The following is a 15,696-nucleotide window of genomic DNA, read 5'->3' as shown; positions in this document are numbered from 1 at the left end:
AGTTCTTCTTAAAGAGCCCACACATGGACTCACCTACTCAGACTCACTCCCTCTGAGCGCCAATGCTGGGATGGCAGCTTGAAAGGCTCCAGTGGCATACAAGAAGGAACTGAACAGCTGACCTCAGTGAGCTCCAGGATGGACACCAGCAGTAGCCAGATTAATTTCACAGCTCAGCTTCACCTGGGAATCTCCAAGCCCATCACTAGGAGCAGCCATTTCCAACTGCTTTATAGCTCAGTAAGGGTGACCCCTGGGGGCCAACCTTGGCCTGTACCACCCAGGAAACCCCAAGGCCAGTGTTCCCAGTGGACAGCTACAGACCATGTCAGAGCACCATCACTCTGCCCCTGCACAGCTGATCCTCTACAGAGAGTGGAGGTTCGTGGCCAGTGCTCACAGCTAATCCTTATAGCTGACTGGCCTGGGTAAATCCCTCCCATTGATCTGCCATCAGAAACCAAGGCTCAACTAAAAGAGGAAAGTGTAAGCCCACACAAAGGGTACACCTCGAATACCCAGCTTGAGTGATAGGGGAGGATGTGCCACTAAACCCTACTGGACACCTACTACATTAGGGCACACTATCAAGACACAGAGTCAAAGCAGCTGTACATAAGACATAGAGAAAAACACAGGGAGACTGCCAAAACCAGGAAACAAAGAAGCATGGCTCAAAAGAAAGAACAGATCAAAACTCAAAAAAAAAGAGCTAAACAAAATGGAGAAAAGCAATCTATCAGATGCAGAGTTCAAAACACTGGTTATAAGGATACTCAAGGAACTTAGTGAGGACCTCAGCAGCATAAAAAAGATCCAGTCAGAAATGAAGTATTCATGAATTGAAATAAAGAACAATTTATAGGAAACAACAGTAGAGTGGATGAAGCAGAGAATAAAATCAATGAGTTGGAACATGAGGAAGGAAAAAACAACCAATCAGAATAACAAGACAAAAAAGCTTCCAGAAAAAATGAGGGTAGTATAAGCAGCCTCTGGGACAACTTCAAGAGGTACAGCATATGAATCATAGGGGTGCCAGAAGGAGAAGAGAAAGAGCAAGAAATTGGAAATCTATTTGAAAAAATAATGAAAGAAAACTTCTCTAATTTGGTGAAGGAAATAGACATGCAAGTCCAGGAAGCACAGAGAGTCCTAATCAAGCTGGACTCAAAGAGGACCACACCAAGGCATATCATAATTAAAATGCCAGAATTAAAGATAAAGAGAGAATATTACAAACAGCAAGAGAAAAGCAGAGAGTTACCTACAAAGGAACTCTCATAAGACAGATGATTTCTCAAAAGAAACTTGGCAGGCAAGAATGGGCTGTAAAGAAGTATTCAAAAATCATGAAAAGCAAGGACCTACAAACAAGATTTCTTTACCCAGCAAAGCTATCATTTAGAATGGAAGGGCAGATAAAGTGCTTGCCAGACAAGAGAAAGGGAAAGGAATTCATCATCACCAATTAGTATTACATGAAATGTTAAAGGGACTTATTTGAGAAAAAGATGAAGATCAAAACTATGAACATTAAAATGACAAAAAAAACTCATAACTATCAACAACTGAATCTAAAAAGTAAAAGCAGAAACAAACTAAGCAAACTAGAACAGGAACAGAGTCATAGATATGGGGATCATTTGGAGGGTTATCAGCTGGGAGGGGGAAGGAGGAGAAAGGGGGGAGATGGTACAGGGATCAAGAAGCATAATTGGAGATACAAAATAGACAGGGGAATGTTAAGAATAGTATAGGAAATGGAGAAGCCAAAGCACTTACATGCATAACCCATGGACATGAATTGAGGTGGGGGGGATGCAACTGCTGGAGGGAAGGGGGGTACTAGGCAGAGGGGTGCAAAAGGAAAAGAAATTGGGACAACTGTAACAGTATAATCAATAAAATATACTTTAAAAAAAGAAAGAAAATTACATTTCCCAAGATACAGGAGCAGGCCACGTCTGACCAGAAAATGGCCCCCTTCTGCCTAAAAGGTACAAGGCTTTATAGGGGGTTGATTTTTTCTGAATTCTTTTGTTTCATGTGGCTGGCTTTTTACAGCACATGCACAAGTGGTTATGTAACTTTTAAGCTTCCGTACATGCAATTACCCACAATCTTTCTTGATTGCCCACTTGGGGATGAAACCGCAATGATATAATTTATTATAATAGCATGATAATGAAGCAGAGGTGAAACTGTGGTCAACTATGGCCACAGTGCACATGCATGGTCCCTTTCTAGGTACTACACGGAGTTTCTGGATAACCAGGATGCTGGATGCTGGCTGACATTAGGACTTCCTGGCATGGCACCTCAGGGCTTTCTCATTCTTGTTCTGTCTTCTGCCTCATCACAACTGGTTAGGGGTGAGGATGTGAAGAGTCTGCTACTGGCATCTAATGAACAAGAGGCCAGGGATGCTGCTAAAAACATTCAGGACAGCCCCAAAACACAGAATTATTGACCTTGTATTAGTTTGCTAGGGCTTCTGTAACAAATACCACAGACTGGATAGCTTAAAGAACAGAAATTTATTTTCTTTACAGTTCTAGGGGTTTGAAGTCCATGATAAAAGCGTTGGCAAGATTAGTGTCTCCTGAGGCCTTGCTCCTTGGCTCGCAGATGGCTGGCCACCTTCTTGTATCCTCACATGTTGTCCCTCTGTATCTTTCCTCATCTCCTTTCCTTAGAAGGGTGCCAGTCATTTTGGATTAAGACCTACACTTAATGATGTCATTTTAACTTAACTTACCTTGCTAAAGACCCTATGTCCAAATAAAGTACCTCTCATTCTGAGATACTGAGGGCTAGGATCTCAATACATGATTTTTACAGGGGCACAATTCATCCTGTAACACAGACCAAAATGCCACTAGTGCCAAGGGTAAGAAACCTTGCAAAATATTGGAGATAGCTGGCAAATATTAGATAGTAAATACTTTAGTAAAATTCAGGGATTCTAAATTTCACTTAAGGCTGATCTGAAATTCTTACTCTGCAATGTTTTCACTGCCTCCCCCTATTGATGTTGCTGTCACTATGTTCTTTTTTTAGACTGGAGCCCATTGGAGCAGCTGCTAGTAAAGAATACTCTCTGGAGAAAAATTTGGAGAAAATGAAGTTAGACTGGGTCAACATGACATTCAACTTTGTAAAGTACAGGGACACTGTGAGTATCAGTCCAGCTGTCTAGCCCCAAGAACAACCCATTTATTTTATAGTATATAATAGAGGAATCCATTCAGAATTGCAACAGAACTCACAAAGGAAGGATCCCTAACATTTTTTTAAAAGTTTTTTATTGAGACATAATTGACACATATCATTATATAAGTTATACAATGTGTGGATTTGATACATTTATCTATTGCAATATGATTATCATCCTAGTATCACCTAACACCTCTATCAAGTCACATAATTATCATTTCCTTTTTGTGGTGGGAACTATTAAGACCTAGTCTCTTAGCAACTTTGAAGGTTTTACTACAGTGTTGTTGACTGTAATAACTATGCTGTGCGTTAGATTGTTTTCTGCAGGTTGCCTACCTGGGCCAGTTCTTCCTCCAGGCACTGCTGGAGGGATGCATTTTATTTTTCTTTCCTTTTTAATTTTATTATGCAAGGAGGGATGCATTTTCAAATGAGAAATGCCTTTTGATTCAGAGCAATAAGCTTTCTCAGTGCAAAGGAGCTGGGTAAGCCTCCTAAATTAGCATCTCCCAGGGAATGCTCCCCAGGTCCCTCAGGAGTATACCTGGGGTAAACAATACTTAGCACTTCTCAAAAAAAATCCCAATTGATTCTTTCTGACTGCTCCACCCCCAAAATGCCTGGACACCTGTATTTTTAATGCACCCCTGGTCTTTCAAGTGTGCAATGTGGATTGAGAAGTAAAACCCTAAAGACCTTCCATATCTGCCCCAGCCTCCAAGACATGTGATCTTTTTGTAACTTCTCTCTCCCCCTTCAGTTTCAATAGTACCAGTGTCTTGATTTCACCTGGATAAGAATTATGGATGAACCAATGGGAGGGAGGAGAATGTGGGATCTCTTCAGCAAAGCCCACCACCCATGGGTCCCAGCAGATTGGTGCTGCACCATCTGATTGGATGAGATAGTCCTAGAGGCTGTGGGCTGAGATAAGGTGTTAAGCTAGGGGATCTAGGAATAATAACTTCATTACTCTCAGCCAATTTTCAGTTTTTGAGTGATGCAGCTATAGAGAGGATCAACAACAAAAAGAAATCAAGGTACCTCTATATTAAGAGCTAGGCACACCTCCCAGTGCAGAGCTATTAGTAAAAAAAGGTGGATAGATGAGAAAATATATCCTCTATGTATAATACACAGAAAGACCAGACCTGCCACTGAGGGACAGACCCTAGTCAGCCACCTTGCCAGGATGGCCTAGGAGGAAAAGTGCCATGCATGGGGGCTGACCTTTAAGTCATAGTAACCTTACCTACTAGTAAAATATGGCCTAGTAAATGTGGAGTCAGAGGTTTCCAAACTTTCTCGTTTCGTGTAGCCTTTTGGGTCTGGTATTTTTTCATTGTTCCCCTCCCTAGACCAAAAGAAATAGCTCACAGCTATTTTTGAAGTAATTATGTTCAAACAATAAGTATTTGTGTCCTGTCACCTTAACAGCTGTTTGAAAAAGTACATATAAGTTGAAATAAGTACATTTGTATTTTATTTTTAAAGAACCACTATTATTTACTATGAGTTTGTTGCAGTGCCCTGAGCACCTCAGCACAGTTTGAGAACCACCAGTATAGGCACAAGTGGTCAGCTTAGAGGTGTTCCTGCCTGAAGGAGAGAGGTGAGCAAGTGCACAGGAAGTAGGAGCACAGAGCAGGTGGGAACTCTTCCCCTCCAACACATACCAGTTGCAGGTCTGGGCTTAGGCCATGTTTGATTTCTGCAAAGAAAATAGAAAATATGTGTCTTTAAGAACATTTTCAAGGAAGAAAATAGATATTCCATCCCCTGTAAGACATAGATTTCTATCCCACTGGAATGGAGAGCTGAGCTGTAAGGTTTTGGGCATCAGCAAGGATAGTGGGAGTGTTGTGATTCTGACAGGGTGAGGTATGTTTATTTGCAGGATACAAGCATCTTGTGTGCAGTTGATGACATTCAGCTGCTACTTGATGATCATGTGATAAAGACTCAGACGATGTGCGGCTCTGCATTCATCAAACCAATAGAAACAGAATGCCGGGTAAGAGGAAATGAGCCTGAGTGTTTCGTGACATTCATTCAGTTAGCTCTCAGTTTCTCAGAGGTGGGAGAAGGTTTTTAAGTTCATTTAACAAACAAACTCATTTTCTCCTGATTGGAAAAAAATAACACAAAGCTAAAAGCAAATAACCATTGCATGCTGAGCCTTTGCAAGTCTGCCAAAAGAAAATATGAGAAAAATTGAATATACCAAATAAAAATACATTTGGAAAGAATGTGAATATTATCTGAGTTAGAGTGATCTAGAATGTAAACTACTTAAGGGTAGGGACTTGGCCTTATTTTGTCATTGTTTATAGAAGTGGCATAGGCTAAGGGCAAAGATTCTGAAACCATACTGCCTGGGTTCAAAGTCTGACTCTGCCACTTATTAGATAACCTTGAGCAAGTTACTCAAACTCTTGTCTCTCAGTTTCTGCATTTGTAAAGTATGATGCGTAGCAATATTTCCACCTTAAGTCTATTGATTAAAAGTTTCACCTCCATAAAGCACTCAACCCATCGCTTGTTACAGTAATAATAATAATTATATGTAATAATATATAATAATTATTACTATTGTTATTATTCCACTGGAATGCAAGCTCCATAAGAGCAAGGACTCACTTGTTTCATTCATTGCTGTATTCTCATTGCCTAGAACAGTGACCAGAACAAAGGGGGCACTCAGTAAGTATTTGCTAAACAAGAGAATGAGTATAATAAATGAGTCCATCCATTTGGGCTTGTTAGGCAGAGTGGCAAGTTAATGATTCAGACATAAAATGCTAAATTGCAGAAGTGGGAAGAAAAGCTAGTCCGTGTGCAGGAAATTTTGGACACCTGGTTGAAATGCCAAGCCACCTGGCTGTACCTGGAACCAATCTTCAGTTCAGAAGACATCATAGCCCAGATGCCAGAAGAGGGGAGGAAATTTGCCATTGTTGATAGTTACTGGAAATCACTCATGTCCCAAGCGGTAAGTTTGTACCACCCAGCACATCTCACCAGCAGGAACGTGGGCTGCCATACAGATGTTCTTCATTGTGCATTATAGCCATGACCCTTAAAACTTGTAAGCAAACTAAAGTTTTTGCAAATTTGATATTGTTATATATTTTTTTACACTTTTAAGTATATTTGATTGATTATGCTTTACAGTTGTCCTATTTTTTTCTTCCCCTTATCCCCCTCCACCCTGCACCACCCTCACTCATCATTTCCCCCACCCTTAATTCATGTCCATGGATAATACATGTAAGCTCTTTGGCTTCTCCTTGTCCTATACTATTTTTAATCACCCCTAATTTGTGCCTACCAATTATTCTTCTTACTCCCTGAACTTTTCCCCCCCATTCTCCCTCCTTCCTCTCCCTGCTGATTACCCTCCATGTGATCTCCATCTCTGTGATTCTGTTCCTATTCTAGTAGTTTGCTTAGTTTCTTTGTCGTTGATTTTTTTTTTTTAGGTTCAGTTGTTGATAGTTGTGAGTTTCTTGTCATTTTAATGTCCATAGTTTTGATCTTATTTTTCTTAGTTAAGTCCCTTTAACATTTCATATAATAAGGGCTTGGTGATGATGAACTCCTTTAACTTGACCTTATCTGGGAAGCACCTTATCTGCCCTTCCATTCTAAATGATAGCTTTGCTGATTAGAGTAATCTAGGTCATAGGTCCTTGCTTTTCATGATTTTGAATACTTCTTTCCAGCCCCTTATTGTCTGCAAGGTTTCTTTTGAGAAATCAGCTGATAGTATTATGGGAACTCCTTTGTAGGTAACTTGCTCATTTCCTCTTGCTGCTTTTAAGATTCTCTCCTTAACTTTAATCTTGGGTAACTTAATCATTACATCTCCTTGGGTCCAACTTTTTGGGGACTCTCTGAGCTTCCTGGACTTCCTGGAAGTCTATTTCCTTTGCCAGACTGGGGAAGTTCTCCTTCATTATTTGTTCAAATAAGTTTTCAATTTCTTGCTCTTCCTCTTCTCCTTCTGACACCCCTATGATTTGGATGTTGGAATGTTTAAATTTGTCCCATAGGTTCCTAAGCCACTCCTCATTTATTTGAATTCTCGTTTCTTCATTCTGTTCCTGTTGAATGTTTATTTCTTCCTTCTGTTCCAAATCTTTTATTTGAGTCCTAGTTTCTTTCCCTTCACTGTTGGTCCCCTGTATATTTTTCTTTATTTCACTTTGCATAGCCTTCACTTCTTCCTCTATTTTGCATCATAACACAAATATTTCTGTGAGCATCCTGATTACCAGTATTTTGAACTGTGCATCTGATAGGATGTCTACCTCCTCATAGCTTTTTCTGGAGTTTTGATCTGTTCTCTTATTTGGGCCATATGTCTTTCTCTCGGCCCAGCTGTTACATTGTAAGGGGTGGAGCCTTAGGTATTCACCAGGCAGGGGCAACCCACGTCACTGCTTTGCAGCACTGTATGGGGGGGAAGGGTCAGAGAGGGAACAATGCAGCTTGCTTGGCTCTTGGCCAGCTTTCAGTCACATCCCCCACTACCCACAAGCAAATTGGGCCTTTCTGGTGCTGATTCCCAGGTGGGTGGGTTTGTGTATGTTCTAGGACCATGTGGGTCTCTCCAACAAACTGTTGTGAGGCTGGGAGTTTCTCCTGCCATCTCAACCCTCACAGATTTTTATTGCCAGAGGTTTTGAAGCTTTAGTTTCCCACGTTGGAACCCTGGGTTGCATGGTCTGTCTCACTCCCCAGTTGTTCCTCCCAGCTTATCCACAAGTGAATGTGGAATTGCCTAGTCTGCCAGGTGCCACCTCGCCACCCCAGTTCTCTGCCTTGCTGCAAGTCCTCTCCACCCCGGCTGCCTGTCTCCACCCCTCCTACCAGTCTGGGTGAATGTTTCTTCTTTAACTCCTTGGTTGTCAAACTTCCATACAGTTTGATTCTCTGGCAGCTCTGGTTGTTTTTTGTTTTTAAATTTGTTGTTGTCCTTTCGGTTGTGCAAGGAAGCAAAGTGTATTGCTTCCTTGCTACCTACTATTATTATATATTTGTAATCTCGAATGTTATTGAAAATTCAAACATGGATATATGTAATATAAAAAATGGAGGCCTTTGAAATCTCACCTCCCTACAGGCAAGTACTAACTGTTTGTGTAATTTAGCTGTCATTCTAATGAGGTAGAAGACTATTTATTATGGAGTAATGCAATAAAACTTTTACAGATTGAGAATCCTTTCAGAATTTAAATGATTATCCATATTCAGTTACTCAGATGTTTAGCAAATGTTTATTCAGTACATACGATGTCCCAGACATTGTACTATCAGTCAGAAAACACTTGCAGATGACCAGAATATGATATCTGCATTCACAGAACTCGCTGTCTTATGAGAGACAGACTTAGATATGTAAGAGCTATAATGAAATATATGCAAAAGATTTTACAGCACAGGAAAATGATTTAGTTGCCTGAGAATGTCAAAGAAGTCCTCCAAAGGGGGTGACATTGGAAACAGACCTCGAAGTATGAGTTCACTGGGTGTGAATAGATACTCCCAAGACAAGGCATCCAGGAGTATCTATTAAGAGATGATATTCTTTTCCTTCTTGAAGTCAAGTGTGCTATAATTGGGGCAAATTTATAAAGAATTTGTTTCAAGGGAATTATTCACCCTGGTTGTTTGTAGAAATGAGATAAGAGGTCATTCCTATTGCTTGGCCATTACAGCCAGTTTTCATGATATCCTGCTTCCTCCAGCCTCATATTAGTTAAGAATTTCATTTGCAAGTAACAGAGACCCACTGGAGGTAGCTCAAACAAAAAGAACAAATGGTGTCACATGGAACTCCAGTATAGAAAGTATATAAAGGATGGCTCTAGAACCCACAACTCTCTTCTGGGCAGAGAAGAGAGTTCTCTTTCTATGCCTGCTTCCACCTATCTCACAGACTAGCTTGCCCTGCCACTTAGTCACATCATAGAAGATGATCTTCACACCGCAGCAAAGTCCCCTCCTTCAAGGGGCCAGCCCAGACTAGTTTAGAATATCATGGGCTAAATTCCAAAATCCCAGCAGTTAAAATATAATTGGCTCGATTGGTTTCAGGCGTCATGTTATATGAACATTCACCCTTGTGGGACTAGGAGACACTTAGTGGAGCAGGGCATCATTAGTTGATTGGCTGGTTATACACTCATACGACCTGACCATCTCAGAGTCTGGGAAGTCCATGATGATTCTCGCCTTTTTTGATGGAATCTAGGTGAAAGATGCCAGGGTTCTGGTGGCTGCAGACCAGCCTCGGATGGCTGAGAAGCTTCAAGAAGCTAACATTCTGTTGGAGGACATCCAGAAAGGGCTAAATGATTACTTGGAGAAGAAGAGACTATTTTTCCCCAGGTATTTATTATTGTCCTTTTGTTTGGAATTGCCCATGTATAGGTAGAATTACATTTTTCATAGTGACAGTTGGCTCCTATCAATCTATTCCATATCTTTTCCTAGTTTCCCATCCCCCAAGAGATAGTTCTCAGAGGTAAGGAATGTCTTTATGATTGTTATTTAGAGTGAGGTTGAATGGACACCAGGAAGGGCCAAATCCACTTTGGCCAATCAACATTGTCAAATGCCCATTTAGAGGGATGATTAAGAACCTGGACTTTGGAGTTAAACAGACCTTGGTTTGAGTTCCAGCTCTTCCACTTATTAATCTTGAGACCTTCAGCAAATCTATCCAAGTCTCAGGTTTTCTATAAATTAGAGATATAATAACAGCCCCTCCCTAGTATATTTGTTGTGCATATCAAATGAGATAATGTATGTAAAGCATTTAGCATCTAGAATATGTGTTTAAGAAATGTCAGCTAAGTTTCGTGGGGGTTTTTTTGCTATCAAATTTTGTAGTTTCTGATAGGTATGTTTATAAATATTTGACTCTTTTTCACAAGAACCAATTATTCTTCTGCAGAAAAATCAAGGTAGTTTTAGAGAGATAGTTTCAAGAAGGAGGGTCCTCACTCTTGATAATTTGTCCATGTATAGTTGACAATGGATGTTCACTCCATGTATTTGATTCTAATTAAGATGTAGATTTGATCTCAATTTTCCTGTAAGGAAAATACATGTTAATGTTCCCCTACATGAAGACAAAGTTAGTGCTCTGCTTTCCACCAAGAAAAAAAAAGTGGGTTGTTTGGGATTCAGAAATGTCCTTGGTATCTATTTAGTGCAGTATATCTAGTAGAAGTTTTCTCAATGACAGAAATGTTCTCTGTTTGTGCTGTCCAGTATAGTAGCCATGGGCTACATGTGGCTATTCAACACTTTAAATGTGTCTAGTGTAAATGAGAAAGCCAGTTTTCCATTTAATTAGTATTCATTTTTAAATATACATAGCCACAGGTGGCTAATGCCTTCAGTATTGGACAACACAGATAGAGCACAAGCAGTGGAAGGAAACTCAATTTGGAAGGACAAAACTTGGGAAGAGGAAACTTCTGATATTTGGACTTCTAATTCTATACCCACAACTGTTGTTCCTAATAAAAATACAAATAACAGCCAATACTAACACAGCATTTATCATGTGCCAGGACACTACTTTAAGTGCTTTATACATATTAACTTATTTAACCCTTACAATAATCCTATAAGGTTGGAAGCATTATTTTTATCTCCATTTTATAAAGGGAGAAACAGCAACTTGCCAAAAAACACAATACTGGTAAATGGAGAAACTAGAAATCAAATCCAGGTTGTCTAGATAAGAACCTCTCTGAGCCTCATTTTAATTTTAAATGATACAAAGATATTAAGTGTTACTATTATAACCATTTAGCATTATTCACTGTCACATATAATGAATCTATAGAGATCACCTGTTTGAATTTTACTAGGGAGTGGGAGAAACTGGCATTCTCATTAGTCAGTCAGCCAACAACTAATTATTGAGCTCTTCCTACCTGCGCAAGACTGCAGCTACAGTATACTAGCTTGCTTTGCTGCATAGCAAACCACCCCAAAAACTTACAAGCTTAAAACATCAATTATTTATTCAGCTCACAACTCTGTGGGTTGGCAAATTGGGCTAGGCTCAGCTGAATGGTTCTTCTGTTCTCATCATGGCCCACTCATGTGACTACAGTCAGCTGGTACTCAATGGCCTTAATCATTTATATGGTGGTTGGATTCCTGTTGGCCAGGGCAACAAAGGTAGTTGGGCCACATGTCTTTTAGCCTGCTGAAGGTTAGCCTGGGTTTATTCATATGGTGGTGGCCACAGCATTCCCAAGACCAGCAAGAATGGAAGCTTCAAGGCTTCTTGATGTCCAGGCTTCAAACTTTGCACTAACTCATGTTTGCCACAGTGGGACATAGAGCCAGGTCAGGTTCAAGAGATATGAAAGTAGACTCTGCCTCTTGATGAGATTAGGTGCGAATATCGTGGCCATTTTTATAATCCATCATATATAGTGAAGACTATCATCATATAGTCCCTTCATTGTGGAACTTTCAGCCTAGTGGTCACAGTAGAGGTTTATTTCTTGAACATTTTCTGAAGGTTTGTTGTTGCTGCCTTGAGGCCCTCAACAAGAGAATGAAGCTACCTTATTAAGAGTAATTTAAAGCAAAGGCCCCTGCATGTAAATAAATTCATTATTAACCTGTACTTATTACTTCACACCTGTTCTACCTTCTGTCATACCTAGAGATAAGGAAAGAAAAGAAAGTCTCTCTTTCCTTCTCCTGCCCAGTGATTCTCAACTCTAACTGCACATTAGAATCACTTGGGATTTTAAATTTTATTTTTTAATTGAATTTATTGGGGTATTATTGGTAGATAAAATTATATAGGTTTCAGGTGTACAATTCTATAATACATCATCAGTATGTTGTATTTTGTGTTCACTACCCAAAGTCAAGTCTCCTTTCATCACCATTTATCTCCATTTTACCCTCTTCTACCTGCCCCCACCTGGGATTTTTAAAAATAAAAATACCCAGGTCCACCCCTAGATCAATTATATATGAATCTCTGGGCAGTAGAACCTTGGCATTAGGATTTTTTGAATAAGTTCAGTAGGTGATTCTGAAGTGCAGCCAAGGTTGAGAACCATTGCTCTATCCAGTTATCTTTCAAAAGGTAGCACCCCACTGCCCAACCATATTAAACTCAGACATACCAGCTTCCATTATTTCTCTTGCTCTCAGAGTCATAATCATCTCCATCCTACATGCATTAGATGGAAAATGGTGAAAGGAGTGGGCCTTAGAGCAGACCCTAGAACATAGCTGGTCTTCATCTGAGTGCTATTTACCTGTTCGAATTATAACCTTGTTGGAAAGAATTGATCTCAGAAGAGATTTCAGTTGCCATCTCCCTTTGCTTTGAAATAGGTTCTTCTTCCTGTCAAATGATGAGCTGCTGGAGATCTTGTCGGAAACCAAGGACCCCCTCCGAGTACAGCCACATTTAAAAAAGTGCTTTGAAGGAATTGCCAAGCTGGAGTTTACAGATAGTTTGGAGATTGTGGGCATGATCAGCTCAGAAAAAGAAACTGTTCCATTCAAACAGAAAATCTACCCAGCTCAAGCGAAAGTAACTTCCCTTACCCATTTTTGGTTCTTTTCTCCATAATAGAGGAAAACAGAGAGGCAGAGAACACATGGGTTAAGCATTTAGACTCTAGTTTTAGTCTGCCTCAAGGAGGAATACATGGATTCTACAACTTAATTAATGACTGGGTGACTTTGGGAAGTGACTCCATCTTTTACAGTCTCAGCTTGCCCACCTCTAAAATGGGGAGAAGTCCTGCCTGGCATGGCTCAGTGAGTTGGGCCTCATTCCACAAAGGAAAAGGTCACTGGTTTGATTCCTGGTCAGGGCACATGCCTGGATTACAGGTTTGGTCCCTTGTTAGAGGACATACAAGAGGCAAATGATCAATGTTTCTCTCTTGCATCAATATTTATTTCCTTCTCTTTCTCCTTTCTCTAAAAATAAATAAAATCTGAAAAAAATAAAATGGGGAATATAGTGCAGCTAATGTTACATGCCATGTTTGTGGAAGGATTTCAACCAAACTTGATATGGAGGCAGTAGCAGGAATCAGATCCAAACTGATGCTGCTCAGATTTCCATGATCAGTTAAAAGTAACTCAGTCAGACAGCTTGCTGGGGCAGGTGTTTTCAAAGGTCAATAAAATGTGGAATCAATTCCATTTAACTTCAATTTTTATACATGTGTCCTTATATAATGAGTATAGTGTAAGTTACTTTTACTCCTGCTGGACATGACAGCATGTTCATTGAAATAGGTAACCACTCAGCCTCACTTTGCTTACTGTTTTGCCAACATATGCAAGTTGGAATCAGATAACCCAACCACACATCAGCTAGCTCATTGGTGCTTGAAGTCAACAGCTCCAGTGGCCAGAAATTCTGGAACTGAATAATTAGCTGCACATTTGAATCGCCTGTAGAGCTTTGAAATAAATCCAGATGCCCAGGTTACATCCCACACCAATTATGTCTGGAAGTGGGAGTCAGGCCTCTGTATATATATATTTACAGATCTCCAAACAATTCAAATGCACAGCAAATTTGGGAACCACTGGAATAATGTAAGAATTAAAACTGTTCATTAGAATGAGCAGTTTTTGCCCTGGTGAGTGTAGCTCAGTTAGTTGGAGCATTGTCCCATAACCAAGGTTGCGGGTTTGATTCCTGGTCAGGGCACATTATCTAGTTTGCAGGTTTGATCCCCAGTCTTGGTAAGTACATCAAGGCATGTGCAGCAGGCAACCAATTGATGCTTCTCTCTCACGCTGATATTTCCCTCTCTCCCTTCTTCTCCCTTCATCTCTCTCTAAAAGCAATGAAGAAAGAAAGAAAGAAAGAAAGAAAGAAAGAAAGAAAGAAAGAAAGAAAGAAAGAAAGAAAGAAATATTATTTCATTAACTGAAATGTAAATGTCATTTTCCCCCCAACAAATTGTCTGTTTGAGAAAATATGAAAGAAATGCATGTTAAAAATCCCTTATTGCACCTTTTACAAGACACACACTTCCTAGAATGCAGTAAACAAATGTAAAACAAGTAGTTAAACAATATTGGTTTGAAGGGGTGTGTGGGGGAGGAAGAAACTTTCCTCTACTCTCAAGGTTCTTTTGGCTGGTCTAGTAATCAAATACACATGAGCTGAGTTAAGAACAGAAAATAACCAAATATAATCACATACATATGTAAGAGAGCACATATATAAGAGAGTCAGAGACCCCACATACATGAGAGGTTCAGGGACAGGGAAACTAAGGTCTAGAAGAGCTTCTGAGGTAGGGATGAGATAATGTATCTTGGGGCTTCAGCAGGTCACTGCAGGGAGAGCACATGTTCTGTAATTAGTAGTTTGCCTCGCCATATGGATAGGTAAAAATTCATTTCTGGTGATTCTTATCATAGACCAGGCTCCTAATTTATATTATAGATAGCTAAGAATATCTTAATCTTAATTTTCCCTTTTAAATATCTTAACTTTGGGGGGGATGGGCAGAAGTTTCTCTTGAGCTTGCAGGGTCATTATTGCCTTTAGCTCAAAATAATTTGCATAGCACTGAGACACATCCTAGGGTGGCTGGTCTTCCTCCAGCCCTGTCCAGAGAGAAAGTTGATTCTGCAGATGGTCTCTTCCTCTGGGCTTGGCTAATGGTTGCTGCCTGTCTGTCTCACTTGCAGGGCATGGTGGAAAAGTGGCTCCAGCAGGTGGAGCAGGTGATGCTTGTCAGTATGAGGGAAGTTATTCGACTTGGGATTGAAGCATATGTCCAGGTAAACAAGAATTGGGTTCATGTGCCAGGATGTTGGTACAGCAACAAGAACTTTGGGGGAGTTAAATGAGTTAGTTCTGACCACTCCTCTGTCTTCTACCAAAGCTCACATTAGTCCTGCTAGGTACACCTGACCCTTCTGTGCCTCTCCTTTTCTTGCAAATTTGTTTCTGATGAAATGCTTGCAGTAGGCCAGTCCTTTCTGTGAAATGAATTGGTGGCAAGAGCCCCTTCTAATCAAACATTCTCCCCACCCCCAGGCTTTTCATTCACATGACACATGCCCTAACTGGCACAACTCATTCAGTCCCAAAGCTTTAGGGGAAACAAGTTGACAGAGGCTTAAGAGAAAAGAACCATTTTAGCCAGCTCCTAGCAAAGAAAAGAATATTCAGTTAACACCTTCCCACTCAAGTACAGCACTGACCCTGCTGCTCCTTTCAGTGGTATTTTCATTGTAAATGAAATACCAATCCTTTGTCTTACGATATATACTGAGTCAAAAATTGAAGAAAAACCTGTGGGGAGTTATTTCATGCAATTGCATCTATAGCAAGAGTCAGCAAACTGTTTCTGTTAAGGAACAGATAATAAATATTTTTAGCTGTGCAGGCCACCCACACTATTTTTATCTTTGCCTTTGTAGATGATA

General features: G+C 40.2%; 1 protein-coding gene across 1 annotated transcript in view; it reads left to right on the top strand.

The window, feature by feature from the left end:
* The window catches only part of DNAH3 (dynein axonemal heavy chain 3), a 239,369-nt gene that overhangs the window by 106,368 nt on the left and 117,305 nt on the right, over positions 1-15,696 (top strand). Inside the window, exons 20-25 of the mRNA XM_024560497.3 lie at positions 3,064-3,178; positions 5,120-5,236; positions 6,035-6,214; positions 9,482-9,618; positions 12,616-12,817; positions 14,953-15,045. Of these exons, the coding sequence (XP_024416265.2) occupies positions 3,064-3,178; positions 5,120-5,236; positions 6,035-6,214; positions 9,482-9,618; positions 12,616-12,817; positions 14,953-15,045 (844 nt within the window). The remainder of the gene's footprint in view (positions 1-3,063; positions 3,179-5,119; positions 5,237-6,034; positions 6,215-9,481; positions 9,619-12,615; positions 12,818-14,952; positions 15,046-15,696) is intronic.

Source organism: Desmodus rotundus, chromosome 1 (genome assembly GCF_022682495.2).
Source record: "Desmodus rotundus isolate HL8 chromosome 1, HLdesRot8A.1, whole genome shotgun sequence".
NCBI lineage: Eukaryota > Metazoa > Chordata > Mammalia > Chiroptera > Phyllostomidae > Desmodus > Desmodus rotundus.
Note: the sequence above shows the minus strand (reverse complement) of the source record. Positions and strands in the feature narration are given on the sequence as shown.